Source organism: Gopherus evgoodei, chromosome 19, assembly GCF_007399415.2.
Source record: "Gopherus evgoodei ecotype Sinaloan lineage chromosome 19, rGopEvg1_v1.p, whole genome shotgun sequence".
NCBI classification, from domain to species: domain Eukaryota; kingdom Metazoa; phylum Chordata; order Testudines; family Testudinidae; genus Gopherus; species Gopherus evgoodei.
This window is the reverse complement of record NC_044340.1, coordinates 6084692-6111212: the sequence shown is the minus strand read 5'-3', so window position 1 is coordinate 6111212 and position 26521 is coordinate 6084692. Positions and strand designations below refer to the sequence as shown.

The 26521-nt window shown below is 46.2% G+C and overlaps 1 protein-coding gene across 3 annotated transcripts in view; it reads right to left on the bottom strand.

The window, feature by feature from the left end:
* The window catches only part of DCPS (decapping enzyme, scavenger), a 61106-nt gene that overhangs the window by 22842 nt on the left and 11743 nt on the right, over positions 1-26521 (bottom strand). For all 3 annotated transcript variants that reach the window (XM_030538147.1, XM_030538148.1, XM_030538149.1), the window contains one exon: positions 23653-23821. In XM_030538147.1, the coding sequence (XP_030394007.1) occupies positions 23653-23821 (169 nt within the window). The remainder of the gene's footprint in view (positions 1-23652; positions 23822-26521) is intronic.

Genomic DNA, 26521 nt, shown 5'->3' with positions numbered 1-26521 from the left:
TTCTTCAGCTAGAATCTGGCCCAGATCAGCAGTCATCTGAAATTGTCTCTCCACTCATGTCTGTCCAGTGGCCTATGAGCAATGATCTTGGCAGGGTAGGGGGAGTCTCAGTGCCACTCTTAGTGCCCTTGTGTCCACATCTCAAAGTCACCACATCTGGTAGGGTGACCAGATGTCCCGATTTTATAGGGACAGTCCTGATTTTTGAGTCTTTTTCTTATATAGGTTCCTATTACCCCCCCTCCGCTGTCCCGATTTTTCACACTTGCTGTCTCGTCACTTTAACATCTGGCCTCTCCAACGGCAGCCTCCTCAGATAGCCAAAGGCCTGGGTGGGCCATAGAGACCAAACTACTTACCAAACCTATCCCCGGTGGGGTGGGCCCACCTATGAGACACATTAGCAGCCTGGGCCAGATTTTTAAAGGTATTTAGGTGCCTCAAGACACAGATAGGCACCTAGTGGGATTTTCAAAAGCATCTAGGAGCCTAACTCCCACAACAGGAGTTGAAAAATTGCACTGAGAACCTAGCTCTCCACTGCGGTGCTTTTGAAAATCCCACTAGATGACCATGTATCTTTAAAAACCTTTCCATGACTTCCCGGGCTGCCTCCTGTCCCACAGAAAGAGGGTTCAGTCTTCTGAGCTGGCAACTGGACAACTTTCTAATGTAGAAAAGCCCTTTAGGTGCTTAAGTGGGTGCTGAACGCATTTGAAAAATCTACCTTTGATGGGGCATCCGCCCCACACTGGCTAGTAAGGGGTAAATGGAGCCCTAGAGAGGCTCTGTGAAAAGCAGCCCAGAGGAGAGAAGCTGTGAGGAGCAGCCAATCAGGGCCCAGAAGGTCCACATAAGAAGAGCCTCAGGGCAGAGCACAGTCAGTAGCTGCCTGGAGCTTGAGGAGGGAAAACTGTGTCTGGCGTAGACTGCAACCCTCTAGCATCTTGGACAGGCAGTGCAGAAAGGAACTGGGGGAGAAAAGAAGGAGCTTTAGATGGGCTGCTGAGACAGAGGAAGGTGCTGAGACTGTGGGGAAGTGGCCAAAGAAATGCAGCGATGGTAGAGGCAAAAGAATGCAGAAAGTGACTGTGGTTTGGAGGGTCCCTGGGCTGGGACCCATAGTACGGGGTGGGCCTGAGTCCTCCCCACACACACTCGCCACTGGGGAAGTGGCTGGACTAGAAGCTAAACTTCCCTGGCAAGGGGGAACATGGACAGTGACATGGCCGGAGGGCTGAGCCATGAAGCAGACACTGCAGTTCCTGACGCTGAGAGAGAGGTTGCAGGTGGACTGATGAGAAGGAGAGATGGGGTGCAGACCGCAAATGGGGGAATGAGTGACACACCCCGTGACGCTGCCCCTTAGAAGATATTTCAGCTAGCTTAAAAAGTAGCAGCATCTCCAAGAGACAGAATGACATGAAATCTTGTTCAGTCTCCAGCAAGAAAGAGGAATCTGAATTACAGTCATTCCACAAGTCTTATCTTAACAGCTGTTTCTGATGTGGTACAACCCAGAAGGAAAAGGTGCATCTCAACTTTAAGTCTCTCTTTTGGAAACTGGTGCAACCAATGGGGAGGGATAGCTCACTGGTTTGAGCATTGGCCTGCTAAACCCAGGGTTGTGAGTTCAATCCTTGAGGGGGCCATTTGGGGATTGGTCCTGCTTTGAGCAGGGGTTGGACTAGATGATCTCCTGAGGTCCCTTCCAACCCTAATAATCTATGATTCTGTACCCAGCTTGAGGCAGAGCCTCACAGCACAAAACCCCACACGCCTGTCCTTGCTGAGAAGGGAAAGTAGCAAGTAGAGGGGGACAGCCCTGGTGTTTAATGGACATCCTGCTTGTTCTACCTGAAGCACACGGTCAGGAGCTCTTCCAAAAGTACAGAGCGGAGCAAGAGTGCTCAAGTCTACCTGCTCTTACCATTCCATGCCACCAGAGGGCGTGGAGCACTCCTGTGATCACAAGTCCACTCCCCATCTCATCCAGGCTGAGCAGGGAGCAGAGCAACTAGAGTCTAGACATTGATGAGTTAACCACCCCCCTTCCTAAGAGGGTGTCTGAAGATAGGGTGACCAGACAGCAAATGTGAAAAACTGGGACAGGAGTGGGGGGTAATAGGAGCCTATATAAGAAAGAGACCCCAAAATCAGGACTGTCCCTATAAAATCGGACATCTGGTCACCCTATCTGAAGAGCAAGTCTACCCTTTACATAGACTGAGAGCAGGGGGCTGGACAAAAGAAACCTTCAAATTTAACAGTCACCTGCTAGCCAAGTTTCCAGGGATAACGTCTTAGGAGGAGAGCAGAGAACACTGGGCTTCCAATTCGGTCACTGCCTCTGGGCCCCAGGGGGCTTCCTCTCTCCCTCCCCAAACACTGGTATCTGTCTCTGGCTAGTTACTATCTAGCCCAGGAAATTGAGTCTTGCTAAGGTGCACTGGAAGCATTCCTGAAGCAAAGCGAGTTCCCCTGGCTGAATCTTTAAGGTGGTGGCTGTTTCAAATCTGAAATCTGTGTCTGTAACCCCTGCTGGAAACAGAGCTAGACAACAGGGTGAAGTTCTATGCAACCGATCTCAGGAGAGGCAGAAGGGGATATCTTTCCAAAGCACATTGATTTCTCTCCAATACCCTTATCCTTGCCTATTTTCATTGCAGCCCAGGTGCTCATTGTTATTTGTTCTGCTGAGCTTTATCTCATTGTTTTTTTAATTAATTTGATTTTCTCACACACCCTACAAAGACTGGAACAATCTCCCTGATCCCACGAACTATTGCAGCTCACTCTCCTTCAGATCCCTCCCTTGTGACTCACAGCTTTTGGCCAGACTCCCAGGGCCAACCCCCATCCTTGGCCGTGGCTCCCAACATTGGCTCCAAACTTTCCTATATTCGATGCACATGAAAGAGCTGACGAGATGCACGTACGATAATCTGATTATCTCCTGACCGCTCGCCACCAGAACTCCCACTTTGTACCACTCTGTTACAGCCGACTTAGACTGAAGGCCTGTTGTTTGAGTTGTTTAAAGCATCACATGAACTTACATTACTATACAAATAATCATACTCAGCTCTTCTGAAGCCACTCCCATCCTAGGGCCTCAGTCTTAACCCAAAGATGGCTTTGAGTTCGGTGTGGATCTCTATACACAGCAGCTGGATCATCCCCTCCACCGTAGCAGTCAGCTTCCTGTTGACCAACCAGCTCCACACTCCCAGGAAGACACAAGGGCAGAGTCTAAGTTAGTGCATTAGCTTTGGTACAGATATGGACCTGGATCCTCCCTACCAGAGACAGGGGATGTGTCATGGAGTATGACTCCCTTCCTCATTCTCTCCCTGCAGAGCTCTGGCAGAGGGTCTCCTGCCGATTCCCAGGCGAATGGAGGCAAGATGCAAAGCCAGTGCCTCACCGTTTACACGCTCCCCACCAAAGATGCATCCAATCTGGTTTCCTCCCAAGCACGGAGAGGAGTGGTGTCCAAAGAAAACTGGAAAAGCTCTCAATGCAGTTGAAGAGAAGGCTCAGAGAAAGGAAGCTTCAGTGATTCAATTACTTATTCCTAGATCCAGCTGACATTGGACAGTGTTTATAGCTCACAATGGAAAAACAATTTGTTTAATCTTGAGATTAAAGTTCTTGGCATGTACTTTCCACGGCAGGATAGGGGATATAGCCTTCTACCCCTGCAGCCTGACAGCTTTGACCTCAGCAATGAATCCAACCACAGCATTACAACAACAAAGACATTTAAAAAGCCCTGCTTTTAAGGTCTTTAGTTGGGGATTCAGTGTGTAGCACAGAACCTACTGTAACTTTAAATGTGCGATCAATCCTCTTGCTGTGAAACCTGCATTGTTATGGAAAGCAGCTCTAAAGTTTAATCTAGGAGATGGAAAAACAAAATCTTGAATGACAATCTGATCCACTTTAAACAAAAGGTGGGTGGGTGGGTGGGTGCGCGGGGGGGGGGGGGGGGGGGGTCCGGGAGGGCATGGGGGAGGCAGTTTCACTCAGTCCTAGCAAGCAATCGGGGACCTTTCAAATGAAAATATTTTATCCAGCCTAAAGGGTCCCCTCTCCCACATTTACTTTTTCAGCATGGACTGCCTCCACAAACACTGCACAGTACCTGTCAATTCAGATTTAGGCTTCGAGATGTATGCTGAGCATTTTATATATCAGGAAGGCAATATGGTGTAGTGACATAGGGTACAGAACGGGGATTAGGGAGACCCTGAGTTTTAATTACGGCTCTAACATTGCTTTGCTAACCAGACTGCATAATGGTGGGTAAGGCATCGGGACACAAAATGATTTTGTTTCCCCGTATGTAAAATGGGGTTAAATACCATAGCTGCCAGGCTCATGGAGTCTAAGAGATTTATCCATCATGCAGCATTTGGAGACCCTCAGTTAGAAAGCTTAGTGTATACATGGTGACTGTGCTTAGTGTAAATATATATATGTCTAAGTCTGGATAACATAAATATCTATTTGTCCTTAAAGCCAGGATATAACATTTTTTAGGTCAGAGCTGCACAAGCTGGGAGACAGGGCCTTTTCATTTCATGCCAAACCTAGCTTAATGAAATCCACAGGAAAATGTTGAAATATGAAAATGGCAACCACAAGGAGAGTCTGGTCTGATTCCCACCATACACATGTCCAAACGAGAGCAGTTTCCAGCCATCGGTTAGCACTTCTCTGGATGAGGTAAGAGCAAAAGAGAACGCCATGACTTTGCTTAATCCCCCTCAAGACAAGGCCGTTTAAAATAAAACACAAACATGAGCAGCACAACAGCAATGTAGACAAAAACATTCTGAAAAATTCAGAGTTGCCAGAAGAAACTTCGGCATCTCAATTTCTTGCCTTCAAGCGAGGGTACAGATTGAAGTCGCAGCAGACTTGGTTACTGGAGACTACTATTTTTCACACAGTCTGGAAAGTAAGCTCTCCAGCATTTTTTGCAGAGTTCCTCCTTAAGCCTGGGCTTTCCAGTGCTGAGGACTGCACACCATTTGTGGCTCATTCCCCAACATTTGATCAAAAACTCGCCAACAAGAAATAGGCACCATTAGATCTCCAGTTTCTGAGTTGTTGCTTTCAATGGCGATTGCAGGTTAATGCACTTTATACATTTCCAGAACCCAGGGCAGTGGAAAGGAAAACTAAACCCTTAAGGCACAACTGTGGTCGAGAATTAAAGACTATTATGGCCTTGGCTACACTCACACTTTACAGCGCTGCAACTGGGGTGTGAAAAAACACCCCCCTGAGCACTGCAAGATACAGCGCTGTAAAGCGTCAGTGTAATCAGGGCAGCAGCGCTGGGAGTGTGGCTCCCAGCGCTGCACGCTACACCCGTAAGGGATGCGGTTTACGTGCAGCGCTGGGAGACCTCTCTCCCAGCGCTGCTGCTCTGACTACACTCACACTTCAAAGCGCTGCCAAATTCCAAATGTAGCCATACCCTATGAAAGAAAGCGGAAGGCAGACTGTGGTTCATTAATGATCATTTCACTTCTAAAGGGCTCACCTACCCCGGAACTTCCGGAGACCACTAATTAACATACATGACTAAAGCAAGAGAAGCTGTTTTAACACACTGACTTCAGTTAGGTGTCTGGAACTTCAGGCCATGTCTACATCTAAAATTTTGCAGCGCTGGTTGTTACAGCTGTATTAGTACAGCTGTATAGGGCCAGCGCTGCAGAGTGGCCACACTTACAGCAACCAGCGCTGCAAGTGGTGTTAGATGTGGCCACACTGCAGCGCTGTTGGGCGGCTTCCAAGGGGGTTCCGGGACGAGAGAGCAAACCGGGAAAGGAAACCAGCTTCCCCGCGGTTTGCTCTCTCGGTCCCGGAGCCAGCCAGCAAACCGCAGGGAAGGAGACCTGCTTGCTCGGGGTTCCGGGACCGAGAGAGCAAACCGGGAACGCCGCGGTTTGCTCTCTCGGTCCCGGAGCCAGCCAGCAAACCGCAGGGAAGGAGACCTGCTAGCTCGGGGTTCCGGGACCGAGAGAGCAAACCGGGAACGCCGCGGTTTGCTCTCTCGGTCCCGGAGCCAGCCAGCAAACCGCAGGGAAGGAGACCTGCTAGCTCGGGGTTCCGGGACCGAGAGAGCAAACCGGGAACGCCGCGGTTTGCTCTCTCGGTCCCGGAGCCAGCCAGCAAACCGCAGGGAAGGAGACCTGCTTGCTCGGGGTTCCGGGACCGAGAGAGCAAACCGGGAACGCCGCGGTTTGCTCTCTCGGTCCCGGAGCCAGCCAGCAAACCGCAGGGAAGGAGACCTGCTTGCTCGGGGTTCCGGGAACGGGAGAGCAAACCGCGGCGAAGCTGGTCTCCTTCCCCGGTTTGCTCTCTCGGTCCCGGAACCCCGAGCAAGCAGGTCTCCTTCCCTGCGGTTTGCTGGCTGGCTCCGGGACCGAGAGAGCAAACCGGGAAAGGAAACCAGCTTGATTACCAGAGGCTTCCTCCTTCCACGGAGGTCAAGAAAAGCGCTGGTAACTGTCTACATTGGATTACCAGCGCTGGATCACCAGCGCTGGATCCTCTACACCCGAGACAAAACGGGAGTACAGCCAGCGCTGCAAACAGGGAGTTGCAGCGCTGGTGGTGCCCTGCAGATGTGTACACCTTCAAAGTTGCAGCGCTGTAACTCCCTCACCAGCGCTGCAACTTTCTGATGTAGACAAGCCCTCAGATCTGGTATGCGAGGGATCAGCTTGATTCACATTGAACAGCTTCACCTAGCCACAGCCATGGTCCTCTGCACAGACAACAACGAGGCAATGCTAACCACTAAACTGCTAAATCTTTCCAGTTGTTGGTGACCAACTGCATTGGTTCTTCCTTTAAAAATGATACCGTTCCTGAGAAACTAGATACATACTGAAATAGCATTTATGACTGAATCCTAAAAGAGTTGATGAGTTAAATGAGTCACTCTATCCTCTGCTCAGCCTGTGGTTCTGAGCTCTCAGCGGGGCGTGGGGGATTGTCTGAACTAGAGGTTTTTTAAATTGAATTAACTGACTTGCTTATACACGCGAGTGTGAAGACTCCACAAATGTTCGTGATTTATCCTGGAACAACTCATAATTGACAGTTAAACGGAGTTAAAAACTTCTAGTGTAGACAAAACCTGAGGGCATGGCTACACTTGCAGATGTAGAGAGTTTTGAGTTAAACCAGCCCTCGCAGAGCTGAGTAGAGAAAGCGCAGCAATCTGTCCACACTGACAGCTGCAAGCGCACTGGCGTGGCCACATTAGCAGCTCTTGCAACTGCCACAGGGAGCAGTGCATTGTGGTAGCTATCCCAGCATGCAAGTGGCTGCAACGTGCTTTTCAAATGGGTGTGTGTGTGTGTGAAGCGTGACATGGAGTGTGTTGTATGTATGTGGTGGAAGAGGGAGTGGGTTTTGGGGGGGCTGAGAGCATGTCAGCATGCTGTCTTGTAAATTCAGACAGCAGCAGACCCCGCCCCCCGCCTCTCTCTCTCTCACACACACAGACACACAGCATTCCACAGTAATGGCTGCTTTGTCTTGGCGCAGATAAGCAGCCAGCTGTCAGAAACAGAGCTTTCAAAGGGCATATCCGCATTCCTGCAGCAATTCCAAAACAATGACAAGAGTGGCCACTTGATTTAAGGGGATTATGGGACGTTTCCGGAGCTGATTAGAACGCAGCAATGCAACACCTGCTTCACACTGACGCCTGGGCATTTCAGCCAAGGCACACCAAGCGTTAATCTTCTCGCCCAGGTGGAGAACCAGGAGCGCTCTAGCCCTGGAGTCAAGGCGCTCTACATGCCTTGCCAGTGTGGACAGGTAGTGAGCTAGGGTGCCCAGGGCTGCTTTAATGCACTCTAACTCGCAAGTGTAGCCAAGCCCTGAGAGAAGCAAACAGGAGCCACACAGGAGAGCCACTGTAGGTACTCTGATTGCACGAAATGGCTACCTGGGCAGCTCATCCTGGAAATGGGTTATTAGGTCCCATGGAATCATTCTGGTGCATCTACACACTGGGTGCCTTGTAGCTGTGCTTATTCCAGTGCATGTTGGGACTCTGCAAGCACCTATTTTTATGAAATCTCGTTCAACTGATACAACCGCACTGATTGAGGCGCCCCATCTACACTGGCTAGAAGCCACTGCAGCATGCACTGATTCAGCTGGACCACAGCTGAAGTCTTCACAACCGGTGTTGCAACAAACCTGTACAATCAATGATGGCAACCTCCCTCCAGATGTCCAGCTGTTTGTTGCAACATCTAACATAGGACAGGGCTCATATACACTACGAAGCTGAGACACAATGAAGGTGGAATATAAAGCACAAGGACAACCTGCACTTTGATGGAAGTCCATATCTTGCCCGGCTTTCACTCGAACCCAGAGTGTTATGTCAGGATAGTTTTTTGTCTTAGGGTCTGGCTACACTTGCAGCTGTACAACGCTGGGAGTTAAAGCTGTCTTCGTACAGCTGTGTAGGGAAAGCACTGCAGTGTGGCCACATTTGCAGCAGTGTTGGGAGTGGTGCATTATGGGCAGCTATCCCACAGAGCACCTCTTCCCATTCTGGCATCGTGGGTTGTGGGAAGGGGGCGGAAGGTGAGGGTCATTCTGGTTCCTGTCCCAACGCCCCATGATGCATTGCTTCACATCCCAGCAATCCCTGTGTTTCCGTCCACATTTGGCACCATCTTTCCACGGTTTTTACCTTGCTTAATTAAAGAAGTAAGCAACCCTACTCAGACAGTTAGCAGCTCCTTCTGAAGAATGACCCATTATGACCAAAAAAAGCTAACACAGATATTGCAGTATTCCAGTTTCAGATGTTTAGTATTCTAGCTTTTTAGCCACCTCCTCTTTGCCCCCCCATTCCTCCCACATACTGCAGTCTCTCCTGCACTCTCTCCAAGATACTTTAGAAATTCATATCTAGCTGAGTGCGTCAAATTTCAATCCAATGCAAATTTAAAAGGAGTGCACTATGGGGAGTCCCAACTGAGCTAGCTGGAGCAGAGAAGCCTTGTCCTCTCTTCTCTCATCCTACCCAAGCACACAGACAGTAGTATTAATGAGGTAAGCTTTTTAACAAATTGAAATGTATTCAGGGTTTGAATTAGGGCAAGATGCCTGCAGGGCTTGACACTTTGTTTTGGATGGGATCAAGTGACAATACACGTTTTCCCTTAAAGAGAAATGGAAGCAGCGGTTGTTTGGCTCCTAATTGATAATATTGCCTATTCTTTTAAGTAAATTAACACTGTTCCTGAAAAGCACCCTGCTAGCTAGGATGCCACAGAAATAGTAATGGAATGTTTTAATGACAAGTTTGCAATCTTCCCCAGGACCCGTCTCTCTCTGATTCTCTTCTGTCCTACACTTGCTCTGATTTAACCTTCAGGTATTCACTTCAATAACCAGCAAAAAGCAGTAGCGGACACGGTCAACAACATGACACAAAATCCCCATCTCTAGTACGCTCAGGACAGTTCTCTCTGACTTATGAACACATTTGTATAGTTCTCTCAGCTAAGTATCCAGCTTTAACCTACTGTGCATTGAGCCCTTTCATAGACTCATAGACTTTGAGGTCAGAAGGGACCATAATGATCTTCCTAGTCTGATCTCCTGCGCAACGCAGGCCACAGAATCTCACACACCAACTCTTGTAACAAACCCCTGATCTATGCCTGAGCAATTTAAGTCCTCAATTTGTGGTTTAAAGACTTCAAGGTGCAGAGAATCCTCCAGGAATGGACCTGTGCCCCATCATGCAGAGGAAGGGGAAAACCTCCCAGGGCCTCTGCCAATCTGCCCTGGAGGAAAATTCCTTCCCGATCCCAAATATGGCGATCAGCTAAACCCTGAGCACGTGGGCAAGACTCGCCAGCCAGACACCCAGGAAAGAATTCTCTGTAGTAACTCAGATCCCACCCTATTTAGTGTCCCATCACAGGCCATTGGGCATATTTACCACTAATAGTCAGAGATCAATTCATTGCCAAAATTAGGCTATCCCATCTTACCATCCTCTCCATAAACTTACCAAGTTTAGTCTTGAAGTCAGATACGTCTTTACCTCCACTGCTCCCCTTGGAAGGCTGTTCCAGAACTTCACTCCTCTGATGGTTAGAAACCTTCTTCTAATTTCAAGTCTAAACTTCCTGATGGCCAGTTTATATCCTGTAATGAAAATGCTTCCCTAATTATCCACTCATCAGGAAAAAGAAAAATGCTTCCATAATTTAGACCTTATCAGGCAAAGACTTGGTTGCCATTCAGCCTTCTCAAAAGGCCAACACGTTAACCCTAATGGACAGCCACAGGGAGCAAGCTGCAGAGCTAAGGAGACTCCACCAAAATCTCTCAGCCTCTGCTCCTCAGTTGTCCACACTTAGGGACTACCATGACTTAGCCACTGCTGTAATGCACTGGAAGGATTTGTGGGTGGGAGAAGAAATCTTTCAAGTGGCTGGTTCCCCAGCCATGGAGAACTTGAAAGAGTATAGTCAACATCTAGAAATACCCCTGGAACAAGGCGCATAGATTTGTAAGATCTTTCCTGAGTCCGACCTCCCCTTTCTGGGTTTTCCCCCTCATCTGTTCTCTCCCTTATTCTTCCTTTGTTTCCAGGTTCTATCCTCCCATCCTGCATTGCTGCTGAAAGCTTTACTAATCATTTTAGCATGTAGTGTGATCCAGATAGGGACGGACTGACAAAAGGAGAGAGACTTGAAAGTGCTAGAGCACCTCGAAGGTAAAGAGATTTCCATGGTGCAGTTCATTTGAGCGCATTTTCTGCTTCTGCAGCCTGGAACAGGGTACCACCTGGATCTGCAGGAAGCAGTATCACTTCGTGTATGACAATCATTTTCTCCCTAGCTTCTAGACTCTCCTCTGCAACCTCTCCACCCCATGTGCTCAGCCGCCGAGTGAGGTCACTAGAATTCAAATCACTGATGTTCTGCTGTGAGGGAGCTCAGGAGACTACAGCAGTAAGTTTCACTCTCCATGTGTTGCGGAAGCACTCAACTCTCCTACACACAATGACAGATACCCATGAACTTGCTAATCATTAAAATATATAGCTAACTAGAACATCCTCCGAAACAGAGTTCATAAGGAAAGACCTTGAACTACAACTGTGCTTCCAGGTGCCGTTCACATAAACCCTGTAGATTTTCCAGAAAATGCAACATCTTTAAGTGGCTAGACTAGATCAGACCATTTTTTGTTGGCACTTGGAAACACTGCTTACTAAGCACAGTTGGAATACTCATGCTGTCCCACAAAATAGGAATGACAGGCTCCGGATAGTAACTTAAAAGAAACCAGATGTCAACTACACAAACAGACCAGCACAAATAAAAAGTTAAGAAATACGTTGTTTAATTGATTTGGATTTTACTCATGGAGCCTTTGGCACGAGAAACCCTTACTTCTGCTGTGGAAGCAAACTCTGCTCTCCGATTATTCAGCAACGTTAGCTAGGGAACTATGGGTTGTGTTTTGTCAGCATTTCAAACTTTCCGACTTACAGTAAGTTGCCTATTGAATGAGAAAGAGAAAATTGTTGAACAGGCATTAATGTGTGGCAGGGAACTTGTTTAAACCAGTAGTATACAGAGAGTACTGGTTTTAGGGAAATCAATTCAACCTAGTTTTTGAAGCACATTAAAAGAATATTTAATGTTTGTCTCCACAGATCTATGTAGATGGATCACAAAGGCTTAGTGCTAAATGATCTCTCTCAAGACCAATGATTGGTTTAAAACAATCATGGAAACTGCTTTTGATTTTTAGAAGTTAAAAACCGTTTCTCTTCTGATTATTAAGCCACTCATGGATGTAGGAAACTGGTTAACATTTTCCAACAGCAAGTCCCCACTGCCCCCTAGAGCCAGTGTCTCGAACTAGGTCTGACTCCAACAAGATAGCGTTCATCGCGTGACTCAAAAGCTAACTGTAACCAAAGTATTTTCAAATGAATTTCCCACTTTACGTATTAGTGTCTCTTTCCTGATGGACAATGATATACAGGTGGCCTCCAAAGAAAGTGAAAAGAGGACACAATCCTATTTTCTTATTTGTGCTGAAAAAAGGACTGGAAAGGATTTTTTTCTGCTTCTTTTTTGCATAAGTAATTCAAGTCTTGCCAACTCCAGTTTTCCCAGAAAACTTGATGGATGATGGCAGAATTAACAGGATGAGAATCCCACAAACAGCAAGGAAGTGAAACCTGACTGAGACAGGAATGGATTTATTCTGAGTGTAGAGCACACAGATTTTATTTATTTATTTAATCTTGTAAACACAGTTTTACTCAAATACGCTGAAAACGCAGGGGAGAAGAGATGTCATTTCCCCTCTAGTTCTTTTCAACCTCACTAGATGAACTCGTCAGACCACACGGACTGCAATATATAGGTAATACACAGCTTTACCAATCCTTCACCACAGATGTCCACATCACTACCCCCAAGGCAGCCTAATTCTTAGATGGAATCAGCTCTTGGATTCATTGATTCATAGATTCTAGAGTCAGAAGGGACCAATGTGATCATCTAGTCCGACCCCCTGCACAAAGCAGGCCACAGAACCCTACCCATCCACTTCTATAACAAACCCCTAACCTATGCCCGAGTTATTGAAGTCTTCAAATTGTGGTCTGAAGACCTCAAGCTGCAGAGAATCCACCAGCAAGTGACCCATGCCCCATGCTGCAGGAGAAGGCGAAAAACCTCCAGGGCCTCTGCCAATCTGCCCCGGAGGAAAATTCCTTTCCGACCCCAAATATGGCAATCATCTAAACCCTGAGCATGTGGGCAAGACTCACCAGCCAGCACTCAGAAAAGAATTCTCTGCAGTAACTCAGATCCCATCCCATCCAACATCCCATCACCAACCACTGGACATACTTATCTGGCGATAATCAAAGATCAATTGCCAAAATTAGGCTCTCCCGTCATTCCATCCCTTCCATAAACTTATCAAGCTTAATCTTAAAGCCAGATATGTCTTTTGCCCCCACTACTCCCCTTGGAAGGCTGTTCCAGAACTTCACTCCTCTAATGGTTAGAAACCTTCGTCTAATTTCAAGTCTAAACTTCCTAGTGTCCAGTTTATACCCATTCGTTCTTGTATGTACATTGGTACTAAGCGTAAATAATTCCTCTCCCTCCCTAGTATTAATCCCTCTGATATATTTATAAAGAGCAAGCATATCCCCCCTCAGCCTTCTTTTGGCTAGACTAAACAAGCCAAGCTCTTTGAGTCTCCTTTCATATGACAGGTTTTCCATTCCTCGATCATCCTAGTAGCCCATCTCTGAACCTGTTCCAGTTTGAATTCATCCTTCATAAACATAGGAGACCAGAACTGCACACAGTATTCCAGGTGGGGTCTCACCAGCGCCTTATATAATGGTACTAACACCTCCTTATCTTTGCTGGAAATACCTCGCCTGATGCATCCGAAAACCGCATTAGCTTTTTTAACGGCCATATCACATTGGCGGCTCATAGTCATCCTGTGATCTACCAATACCCCAAGGTCCTTCTCCTCCTCTGTTGCTTCCAACTGATGCATCCCCAATCTATATCTAAAGTTCTTATTATTAATCCCTAAGTGCATGACCTTGCACTTTTCACTATTAAATTTCATCCTATTACTATTACTCCAGTTTACAAGGTCATCCAGATCTTCCTGTATGATATCCCGGTCCTTCTCCGTGTTAGCAATACGCCCTAGCTTCGTGTCATCTGCGAACTTTATTAGCACATTCCCGCTTTTTGTGCCAAGGTCAGTAATAAAAAGGTTAAATAAGATTGGTCCCAGAACCGATCCTTGAGGAACTCCACTAGTAACCTTCTTCCAGCCTGACAGTTCACCCTTCAGTACGACCAGTTGTAGTCTCCCCTTTAACTAGTTCCTTATCCACCTTTCAATTCTCATATTGACCCCCATCTTTTCCAATCTGACTAATAATTCCGCATGTGGAACCGTGTCAAATGCCTTACTGAAATCGAGGTAAATTAGGTCTACCGCATTTCCTTTGTCTAAATAGTCTGTCACCTTCTCAAAGAAGGAGATCAGGCTGGTTTGGCACGATTTACCTTTAGTAAAGCCATGTTGTACTTTGTCCCAATTACCATTGACCTCAATGTCCTTAACTACTTTCTCCTTCAAAATTTTTTCCAAGACCTTACATGCTACAGATGTCAAACTAACAGGCCTATAGTTACTCGGATCACTCTTTCTCCCTTTCTTAAAGGGATGAAGAACAGCTGGCAGAAGCTGAACCCCAGCAAGCCCCAAACTACCATACTGTATTCAGCAAGGTGCAATACTTAGGGCATTGGTAGATTTCCATAAGATTGCAGTGCTAACACTCCATGAGTTGCCAGAAAACCCGCAGAGGAGTGCAACTCTCGACTGGATTTTACCACCTGTCTTCCTGATGTGTCGTCAAAAGGATAGAGCCTGGTCAAGCTTTATCCCCAAATAAGTAGGATACAGTTAAAAAATGATCGGTTGGTTGTTCAGAAGGGCCCACAGCTGCCAGTGAGATTCAGGTGATGAGATGGAAACAAAATGGCACGGTCTTTAGTACATTTAGTTTAAGTCACCACTTTGAAAAGTACTTGGCCAAGGGGTCAAGATCAGATGACAGGCAGGACTCCAGCTCCTCAAAGCTCCTTTTGGCTACTTTCAGGCAGATGTCATCAGCATACACGAATTGAGTTGCCAAGATGAGCAGATCAGCTGCATGTATATTAAAGAGCATCGGAGCCAGTACAGGTCCTTGGGGAAGTCCGTTGTTCATATGACATGGTTGATTCGAACCATCTCCACACGTGATGGTCACTATTCTGTTAGAAATCATCTGCATAATAAACGCTACGAATTTCTTCTCTGGGATCATGGAGTATAATGTTAGAATTAGTCCACGGTGCCGAACTGTGCTGATCTTCTGTCCTGCATCTTCAATAAAAGATGTCAGTCTAATCACTTGATCCTCAGCACTACGACTTGGTCAGAATCCTGCCTGGTAATAAGGTAACTGTGGGTTTATTAAAGGCAACAATAATTTAAATAAAAGTCTCTGAACAGTGTATACAGAAAGCTTCAGTCTCCTGTGTTGTCAAGCTACACCCACCTAGCTAAGTTATGTGCCCTCATCTACGACCAAGGACCTGGGTCTTAACACTAGCCATTTCCATTACACTTATCACAGTATCCAAGCGTTGCAAATTTTAATTGATTAACCCTCACACAACTCCTCTGAGATAGGGAAGAGTTATTATCCTCATTTTACAGATAGGAAACTGAGGCACAGAGAGGGAAAGTCATTCACTTAAGGTAACCCAGGTCTGACCACACACACACACAGCAATTTAATCAGCGTTCCAGGCCTAAGTATGTTAACAAGCTTTAATTAAAATAGCATCCGTATTAGCCTTATACCATAGAAGGGTGAAGTATCAGCTTCACTTAGCAGCGGGGGCGGGGGGTCATGGGGGAATCACCACATGCAGTGATCAGGAAACTACAGATTAAATCAGAACCTGCCATGGCCTTCAGCCCGCAGAGCACTAAGTGAAAAGAACATGTCCTGCACAAATAAAGGTGTTCTGTTTTTTGAGACTTCCATCTGAAGTCAACTAATTGAAAGAGGAAACATACTGATTCTTCTGCTATGTGTTTACCCCTTACGTAATTGATTTAACAGTAGGCTCCCACATTAACAGTTTGAAGTTGCAAATTCCTCTCTTGAAAGGGTTTGCAGGAAATGAATTCCCCTTAACTTCAAGGGGTGAAGTCCCCACTGTATGTTTCATTCCCACAAGCTAGGGGCCTAGATGCTATAGAGATGGGCAGAGATTGGAAAAAGCTATGCTTTAACCACAGATGCTGAATCATTTTAGATCCCTGATTGCAACAGGTTAATACAATTTCATAACTTGGTTAAAATGCTGTTTAGCCCCATCTATGCAGGCAAGAGAAAACTGAATTATAACCTGGCAAGGAATGAAGGCTTAAATTCTCCTTGGTATGTGTTTCCCCTACCTCAGGCCTATTTATCTTAATTTCTCCTGCTGACTCCCATCTTCACCTTGTGAACCTGCTCAAGATGCCAACTGCTTGTTTGAAATCATTCAAAACAATGCGCTCTTCTGTAAGCCTTACAAACCTCTGAGATCTAAGTGGGACTTTGCCTGTTATCTCCAGTGACAGGAAAGCATAGAGCCAGAAACTCTGAGCTGGGTCAGCTAAAGTGATTGGTCTACAAATGCAGCTACCAAGCCCACACAGCAATTTGCTAGACACCAAGAAGGACCACCCACACTACCAGCACCAACTGTGCAGCAGAGAGACGAGAATCGAGTGATTAGACTCCACTGATTTCTGAAGCCTGGAGCAGCATGTAACAAATTTGGGAAAGCAATGAGAAACTTGCAGAGCCTAGTCAAAAAGGAGAAGTCTATGTTGCAGTTTCTGAAGCTCTTCAGGGAGCAAGGCAGCTGATACATCAAGGGTCTCATTTCCTTATAGGTAGAATTTCCTTTAAAAAAATAATGATTTTCACTCTGTGAAAGTGGGACAAACTGCAAAAAAGGGCTGGAGGGTTGGAAGATTTCTCCTTGCCGAGTTCATTATTTACCCTACTTACATTTTCCTCTGTGAAATTTTAATGAGATGTCGGCATAGGAAGCTGACGAGATTAAGGTCCCATAAGTCATCCATATTCTAGTCAAGAGAGGCTTACTAGATTCTGAACCTTCACATAGCCACTGCACAGTGACAGCTTCCGATCCGAATGGCAAGGACTGTTGCTGAAAAATGGCAGGGAATTAGTACTTCGACTGATCTTGCTGATCAGATCCTGGCAGTGCAATAGGCAGCTGGCTGGGTCCCTGCTGCAAGGTGGCACAATAATTCATTGCATGCACATACTGCACTCCTATTGCCTCTGCAGCCCCCTCCAAGGTTTCCATTAACTCTCCTACTGATGCCCTCTAGCAGGACTTTTTAAACATTATAAAGGCACAAAAATAGATGTTACTCCTGCAGGAATTCTGCGTCACTGCGCATGCGCAGAATTCATGTCCTCTGCAGATTTTTTTGCTTCCTTGCAGAAAAATTACTTCTGATAGGGAAGCAAAGGGAGGCCACAAGAGCAGCCACAAGCTCCTCCCCAGCAGCTCAGACAGGTTGGTTCTGGTGCCCAGAGCAGCCGTACACATGTAAATCACCACAGAGAGTAAATCACGGGCAGTCGTGCAGGTGAGAAAGAGAGAAAGAGAGAGAGAGATACTCTGTCCCTCTTGCTTGCTATTATGACACACTTGGCATGCGGGGGCAAGACTCTGGGATATTTCTGAGGAGGTAGGTGTGGGGCAGGTTCTGTCCCTCAGGCAGAACAGAATGTAGCAGCCTGTCTGCTTAGTGAATTGTTCCCATTGTCTTTGTGAGTTCCCCCAGGAGTATAAAACAGGTGTAAAAAGACTCCTTTACACTGCCACAGTGGTGCAAAGGACAGTATGGTCCTACAAATGCTTATGGTGCTTTAGTGAGTAGAACTGGTCTAAATTTTTTGACTGAAAAAAATTTCCTATCAAAATTGGCTCCATGAACTGTTTGGTACCTTTGTGGCGATGGCCAGTACCCAATATAAATTGTGAGTTTGATTCCCCAGCCCTCACTTGCTTTTCAGTTGCCTGTGATGCAACACTGAGCATATGGCTGCAGATATTTGTTGAATAATAACTAGAAATAAAGGGTTAAACCTAGCTACATTACTATTAAACAAAGGGGGGTTGGGGATTTCCTCCAGTGCTCCCCACTCCCATTCTCCATCCATTGTATTGCAATTTAAATAAATTACCAAAATAACTGAAGCCAGTGTGATTATATTGCTTTATTTTGACAAATAAAGTATGCCGAACTTCAAAATATTGTGTACAGAATTTTTTGGTGCAGAATTTTAAATATTTTGGCACAGAATTGCCCCAGGAGTAAAAGAGGTGGCTCTTCAGTAGAGTGACCAGAAGGCAAGTGTGAAAAATTGGGAGGTGGGTCAGGGGCAATAGGCACCTCTATAAGACCAAGTCCTGAATATCAGGACTGCCCAATAAAAATCGGGACACCTGGTCAGCCTGTTCTTCAGAGGTGTGACCTCCTTGCTTTCCAGAGGGAGGTGGAGATGCAGAGAGGACCATGGGAGATAATGCAGGACTCAAAAGTTGTCACTCAGCAGGTGGGAGACAACATGCACCTGGACAAACCTCCATGTTCCAGTTGTCACGCTGACCATTCTTTAAGCCACAGCTAATGCAAGTCCCTGTTAAAATCTTTCAGCCTGATCAATCCCAGCCCCTAGCCCCACATTCTCAGCAGGGCCCATTTTTATACTAGTTACAGCATGTAGTCTACAAACCACATTAAGCCAAGTTTTTTTCACTCTCCTTCATTGGGTAAAGCAAATTGGAGGCCTGGGTATGCATGGGTGTGAGAGAATGCAAATACAGAAGGGAAAAATAAACAAGCCCCTTCAGGAACAGAAAAAGGCATTTGACGCATCAACACCACAAAGTGCTTCTATAGCACCTTCCATATGAGGATCTCAAAGCAGTTTATACAGAGTTTATAGGCACTCCCAATCCTCCTGGGAGGTAAGTTTCTATCCCCACCTTGCAGATGAAGAAGTGAGGCAGAGGGAGGTGCCGTGACTTGCACAGCAAGTACGTGGCAGAGCTGGGAACAGAACTCAAGTCTCTTCCAAATCCCCCTGCAATTTCTCCATCCTCACTTCACTTGCTTCTGTCCTATCTTCCCGGGAGAAAAATTCATGCTCACTTCAGGTATATCAAGGAAGTGAGGGGGAAAAAAATCCAAAAAACCCACACACAGCACTTTGCCAGCCATTCGGGCTAGGCAGCAAATGCCAATGCAACCTTGCGGATTAACCCAGCCTTAACTGGAGGAAGCTGGGAGGTTCTCTTACATTACAAGTTTGGTCCAGCAACAGCAAAATGCTATCAGGGAGGTCTGACACAGGCAACAGTGTATGACAAAGCGACAACACATGGAAATATAATAAAAAACTATGTAAACGTGTAACTCGCACTTTCTGGCCCTTTGATGGTTTCATTATGGATATCAGTTTACGTATTGTAAAGGCAGGAGACAACCCTAGACAGGAAAGTTTCCTAGAGTAATAAAGTGAGTGTTTCAGACACACCTGTGAGGAAGGCTGGCCAAGACATGGCAGGGCGCAAGGGGAAAACGATCCTTCAACTTGGGACACTCACAGGCTGCCAAAGAGGTAGGATGTTTGAAGTGTAAAACAGATACAGAGCCCGCAGGTTTCAGCAGCATGACCTCTTCACCCAGCTGGAGCATCACTTTTCAGACATCACGGGGACAAGCAGTATGATCCAACACCCATTAAAATCAATGGGGAGATTCATCGACTTCAGAGGGAGTTAAATCAGGCCCAAAAGCCAGACTTCAGTGCAGCTCAAGGGATTGGTAATTTTCTATAAAGCTTTTAGTGGTCCCAGGCCTTATCATCTAGGAAGCTCATCTTTCCCCGTATATCCTTCTGTGGCATCTAAGACAGTCTGGAGGGTTTCTAGGCTGAGAGTCTCCGGGGGCAGCCTTAGGCAGGCGTGAAAGTAAAATAGAGCTATTACCGGTACGGGGCTGCTCTGGCCCCCCTGGAAGGGGCGGGGCCTCAGGTGGAAGGGGTGGGGCTGGGGGTCAGGGTCCCCCAGTCAGTCCATCTGAGCTCCCTGACCCGTGCTGCCCAGGATCCCGAGCCCCAGGCCCTTTTAAATCATGGCCCCGGGGCAGCTACTTCTTTTGCCTTGCACTCCCCCTCCCCCCTGTCGGCAGCAGCCAGGGGGTGGGGGTGGTAAAAGAGGCAGCGACGTTAAAGCACTGCCGCCACTTTAACATCACTGCCCCTTTTGCTCCCTCCCATCAGCGTCCCTGCCAGGTATGGACCCGGCAACGCCGCAGATGCGGGATGCAAAAGGGGCAGCAACATTGAAGTCAGCAGTATGGGCCGGTACTGGTGGCTACCTTTTACCGGTATGCCTGGCTACCGTGTTACTTTCACCCCTGGCCTTTGGTCTCTCTCAGCATTGCCTTTGGAACTTCCTCATCCTTGATAATTCAGAGCCTGAGTCCAGTGGCCTTCGGGTTAGGATGCACTGATTTGGCTTAGGTTTAGTTTAATTTTTCTCCAAGCTCCTACCTTCTATGGCCACTGGCGCTCTACTGGACACTAAATACAGGCCCCGAATTGCCATGGCATGTAGTTTTGAAAGAGGAGCAAACTTTTCCCCTTGCACTGCTAAGCCCGTTTCCTTTCGTTAAGTCTTGTCAGCATGCTAGAGCAACCTGGCCTAGGAGAGGTTAAACCAAATGGCCAAGTTTCTCTCTATCTCCCATGTGCATGCTGTTATTCCACTTACTGCTGTAAATTAGTTACATCAAAAGAAGCCGGTTCAGGAAACTGTCCACACCATTTCAAGCTTCAAATATCAATTTATCATTTATATGGCACTGCTTACCCCAAAGCTCTTTAGCAATAGGAATCATTTTACAGTGTAATCAGAGAAACGCAGCCACTTCTGGCTAAAACATGGCAGCTGTTACAAAGCATATTACAGCTCTACGTAATTTAGGTCAGGAGATGAAGAATCCCATTGCCAACTGCAAGGTCAGGGGAAATTCAGGGAGGCAGAATGGAATTACCTGGGTTGGGAATCTAGTCAGGACACTGCAACAAGAAGAGTCTTCTATGGAATCTTTAGTAGCCAGAAATCAGCAGTGTTTGGGGTTTTACATTGCAGCTGAAGGATGCCGCCACTGGTATCATAAGGCCCCTAATCATGTGGGGCATTTGTTTTTTATGATTCAGAGGGAAAAACGCCTATTATTGAGTCACTAACACTGCTTCCTGCAGCGCCTAGGGGATCTCTCACCCAAGTATTTCCATTTTACTTTTTATAGTGTCAGAGCACTTTATAAACTTGAACTACTTTCCCTCCCCTTGTGTTTTTACCGACCCTTCCATCCAAGGACCTCAGATGGGTTACATACACGAACTAGTCCTCACAACATGCCCATAGGAAGATATCATCCCCATTTCACAGATGGGTAGACTGAGGTAGGACAGTGAAGTGAGTTGCCTACAGCTACAGAGGACACAGTGGCAGAGCAGAGATTACAACTCAGGAATTCTTGGCATCAAAACTACACAGCCCAAGGCAAATTGTCAACTGTTCACATGCTAGGTCTCGGTCCAGCACCACACCTGAGACATAGCAGGTGTTGGTATGGCTGTAAGAGGTGAGCATCCCTGTAATTACTTCTTTAATCACAGGTGTGTAGTCTATGTAATACATGGCATTTTAGACGGCCTGATCCATTGTGGCCGAGATATGGCTTCCCTGCACCAGCAGAACTCGCTCCCTGCAATGGTCCCTCCAAAGCTAGAATTTGGTGCTGTTCAGGTGAAAATGCAAGGCTGCTCTTTTTCACAGGCCTCTATTTTATTTTCAGGGATGGGTTGTCATCAAGATTGGACAACCAGGAATGTGAGGGGTAAGAATTTTATTAATATGTCTGAGGGTTAACTAGAGCCATTTGAGGCTTTTTTGGTTTTTTTTCCCCTCCAAATATATTCTTAGACCACTAAATACAAGGTCCTGGGCCTGATATAAATCGAGAAGAATAATACTCCTGCCATCAGACTGATGATAAAGTTATACACTGCTGTAGCAAGATAGTAAAAGAGAAATCAAATACCAGTGCCTAAGGTTTCTCATTACTCAGTACTATTACTATGGAAAGAGATTCTGGCATTCTAATGCAACGATGCCACCTTGTGGAAATCACTGCATCTCATCACCCACTGAAACAGACAACTCAAAAGCACTGCCAAACAATACCAAGCTACAAAGCAAGATTCCCTTGAATTATTGAATGGTAAACGTGCAAAGGATCTGATACAGACAGTAGCCTCTGTAATGTTCTCTTTATGTTGGATAACGGGAACAATCACCTTATCATACTTTCTTGCAATGAATTAAGGCATTTTCCTACTATTAGGATGTGACATCATGGGAAGGGTAAAAGCTTCTTATTTATAGCCACCTGCTATATGGTACAAGTTTTACATGGTTAATGGATTGAAACTGGACAGCATGTTTGATCCTAGTCAGTGCAAGAGAAAGAGTCTGTGGTTCTAAAATCAGTGTCTTTGAGACCAGATCAGAGATGTTTCTCCCAAACCTGGTGCCAAACGCCCTTTGGAAAAAAGCCTTCCCACCGTAACAAAGGAGGGATAGCTCAGTGGTCTGAGCATTGACCTGCTAAACCTGGGATTGTGAGCTCAATCCTTGAGAGGGCCACTTAGGGATCTGGGGCAAAAATCAGTACTTGGTCCCACTAGTGAAGGCAGGGGGTTGGACTCGATGACCTTTCGAGGTCCCTTCCAGTTCTAGGAGATAGGTATATCTCCAATTCAAAAAAAAAAAAAAAAAAGAGGGAAGACAGGAGGAAACTCCAACTCCAAGCCACTGAAGTTGGGCATGATGAAGAGCTGTCTTCCCTATAAACAAGCTCAATTCTGTAACTGATGCCTAGGAACTTCCTTGAGAGGGGCATATGAAATGCCAAAAATAGATTGGTGACTTACAGATTAGGCTCATGCAAATTCCTCCACAAATCCCCTTATTGCACTAAACTGTCCCTCCTTCCTTAGGAAAAACAGAGGCTTCACAGCCATCAGGAGATGGTGAGATTCCTGACCTAGTACATTTGACTATTAACCAGTTATGCATGAAAGAATGAAATCACGACAAAAAGGGAGATAAACCCAGGTGCCCGTGTGCACCAGACATTCAAGGTCACAGGCATCTATTAATCCCACTGCTGGCACGTGACTTGCCTGTCCTACAAGAAAATGTTAGCCCAACAAAAAGAAAATGCGAGATGTTGTCCAAGAATGAGAGGAGGCTGTCACAGGAAAGGTTAACGACTCCCCAAAGGTTATTTGTGATGTCCTAACACAGGACAAGGAACCCAAGGTTGTGTACAAGTGAAAGAGAGAATGTGGGAATGGATAAGCATGCATGTTCTTTGGTTTATGCCATCTCTCCCTCTCTTTTCCATCCCCTCCAGGTTTGCTGCTCTCTATTAAATTGTGGTGGGGATTCGACTGTATCAAAAGAACCCGCATAAAGGTAATTTTCTGGGTATGGATGCGAGGAATTCTTCAAACGTAGTAACAACTTGCATTATATACAGTCTCCCATCAATGGCCTCATCTTCAGAGATGGGGAAGTATCATTAGCCCCACTGACAGAGGGAGAGATGGCATGTTCAGAGTCAGAGCTTTATCAGCTAAGCCATATGGTTAACTACAAGGTGAGCACTCTGGTTCTCTTCCCCTCACCACAGCACAGCAGTAACACTGGACCCACCCTCTTCCCGAAACACACAAATACGTTGCCTAAGACATGGGAAGCCCTCACTGCACCATGGTTCTTTAGGTTACCAGCAGCTGTCGGAGAGTCTCCACACATTCTGTCTGCTTACCACTCAGCTGCGGAGGTGGGTACAGGTGGTAGGTGCTGTAGATATCATTGGACATCTGGAGCTTCAACCTCGTGTGTTTCTTCAGCAGATCAGAGACGCTTTCCTCCTGGAAGGGAGTCTTCTCCAGGATCACTACAGCATCCTTTGCATCGCCAGAGGCTCCGTTCACCTAGAGTTAGAGGTCAAGATCAGCCTGTATACATCAATTTTATCCTAGCTCAGCACTTATATACCCCCGTCACTGCAGCAGCCATGCAGCTTCCTAGCACTAGCCGCTTCCCATCAGCTGGATGGAGAGCTCACCTGCTAACAGCCATCAGCATACTTGCCTCTGACCACTTAACCGGCATGGTTGTATAGACTGTTCTTAACTCTGAAGAGGATGTGGGGGCTATGTAAGGGAGAGAAGTGGAGGCTGTGACAGACTGGCAATACCTTGTAATATGTTCATTGAACTTTACTGGATTAAGTTAAACCTTACTGATTTAAAGTTAATACCTTTGGGGTACATTGTACTGGAAAGGCAAATGTGGGGTACATTGTACTGGAAAGGCAAATGTTTATGTAGTAATGACAGATTGCATGTCACTTCTTTAGCAGGAAGATAACATTAATGCGATCTCTGAAAGACACAAGGAAGTTCAAAGATCTTTTTGGTACTATATGTGTGATATAGATTTCCTTAGGAAATGCCATGAGGTGAGGGGAATGCAAATTCTCCCTCTCCCAAGCCACCCATTAGAGATACGCCCGGTATACTAACTATCTGCTTCTGGAAACTCCAGCTCAAAGACCCCTGAGCTGAACAAAAGGGTGGACTGAACTTGTTATGGATGTGCTGAAGCTGTGAGATAACCTGTAACCCCAAGGACTCACCTAGGGTGTGTGTGGGGGGGGGGTAGAGAGGAGAACTTACCCCACCATAACCCAAGTGAGAATTGGGATGAACTCTGGTAAGCTTATTAGCACGTGTGTAGGTTCTTTTATTTTTCTTTTAACTGTTTTCTCTAACACTTTTAACCTTAAGAATAGTGTCGGCCTGCTTAGAAAACTCTGCGTGGTAACCTGTAACTGTAGCAATCACTCTGTTATCAATCTCTGAAGAGAAAGCAAGCAGATGTGCTTGGGCAGCCTCCCTCTGCTGTGCATAACAAAGAGAAGGCAGGGAACTGTACTGCCTGGGAATAACAGGTCTGAAGAAAGAGAGACCTGGATCTCCCCCAAGACAGGCAACAGCTGGGGACTGGAAGCCCAAGAGAGGGTGCCCTGGCTGGACCACTGAACGGAAGTGCAGGTGCAGTCACCCTGAACTGTGATAGAGTCATCAGATGCGTCAGCAGCTAACACACAAAACAGATGCACAAATATTCACCTGAGTGCTCCAGGAAGCAGGCGTTTTTCAAAGAACGTTTGCCCTGGGCAACTAAGGGAATACGCCATCCAGCTTCCTTTTAAGTCTTCCGTTTGTTATGTGAATCTGGGGCTGAGTAAGGAAGTTCTGTCATGGGTGGTACGGCTGTCTCAGCCCGTTAGCAGATGTTGGAACCCCACAGAGAGATGCTGACTGTTTTCTACTGACTCCTGATATCTTTGATTCCATTCTATATATAAAGGAGGTGGAATTGGGCTGCTGTGTAGAAGGATATAGGGTCTGGGACAGAGACCCCTTTGAAGAAACAGCCAAACAAGAGAGAGGGAAAAGACCTGGGGTGAAACTTACATTGCATTATCAGTTACTTTGTTAATAAAGCCACATCCCAGGAAGACAGTGAGTTTGACCTTACAGACTTTGTCTGGAGCAGAGTGGGAACACCACCTGCTTTATGTACCATTTCAGCAATCAGGGGATCCCCAGAAAACTCAGGCTTTTACCACAATCCATCCAAGAATTTAAGATGGGTGTGAGCTGCATCGTTCAGGTGACGGGATGCGATGGTTAGACCCAGCTCTTGCCACATTTCCGTTTTGTTCCAGGTTATGCAGTAATTAGGTACAGGCCCAAATTCCTGTATCATCATTGAGAGAGATGGCACAGATTTATTCAGAGGTGCTGTGTCAGGTGAGGTAAATTGCAGAACAGCGAGCAAGTCTAAGCTGGGGTAATTTACATGCCAAGGGACGAGAAGAGAGGGATATAATAAGAAGGGCAAACCAACAGGAGGATGCAAGACGCATTAAGCTAAAGTCCTTCACTTTCCCAGACTTAAGACACCTTAACTCACGCCCTCGGTATGTAAATTATTCTAACTCACACACCCTTACACCCATTGACAATGTTTAATTTGACCCATGTACACCTACTATCTGAATTTGGCCCACGGAACCTAATAAACTCTAGTCCTCTCTTCTAAAGCATTTATTCATCCAACATTAACATGCTGCTCTGAAATTATGAGACACTTTGCAACTTCCTGACGCTTCTTCATCTGCCTCAGTTCTCTCAAAGGTGGATTTACTGCAGACAATAGGGACTAACCCAATAGTATGCCAAGCTTATATACTGAGCTGTGAGCTACAGACAAACCTTTTCTGGCTGCTGTATGGCTCTAAAAGTTGAATTAAAAGAGCACTTACAAATTTCCCATTTTATGGCCCCTGAGTGGCAAGAGCATCTGTCTTATTTACAGCGTTTGAGTTACCAGCTAGTTTGCAATTCAATTTCACTTTAAACATGAAAAACTGATCTTCAGGCCAAAAGCAATAGATATGCTAATAAGAAAAATAATCTAAGGCTTTAGATAGGTTTCCGATGCTTTGTTACCAAGACCAATTGCAATCGCCCCACTCCAATATTTGTCTGCTTCACAGCACAGTAAACTGGATTTAGACAGCACCCCAGACTTAAAAGCAATTCCCGAGCTACTCTAAC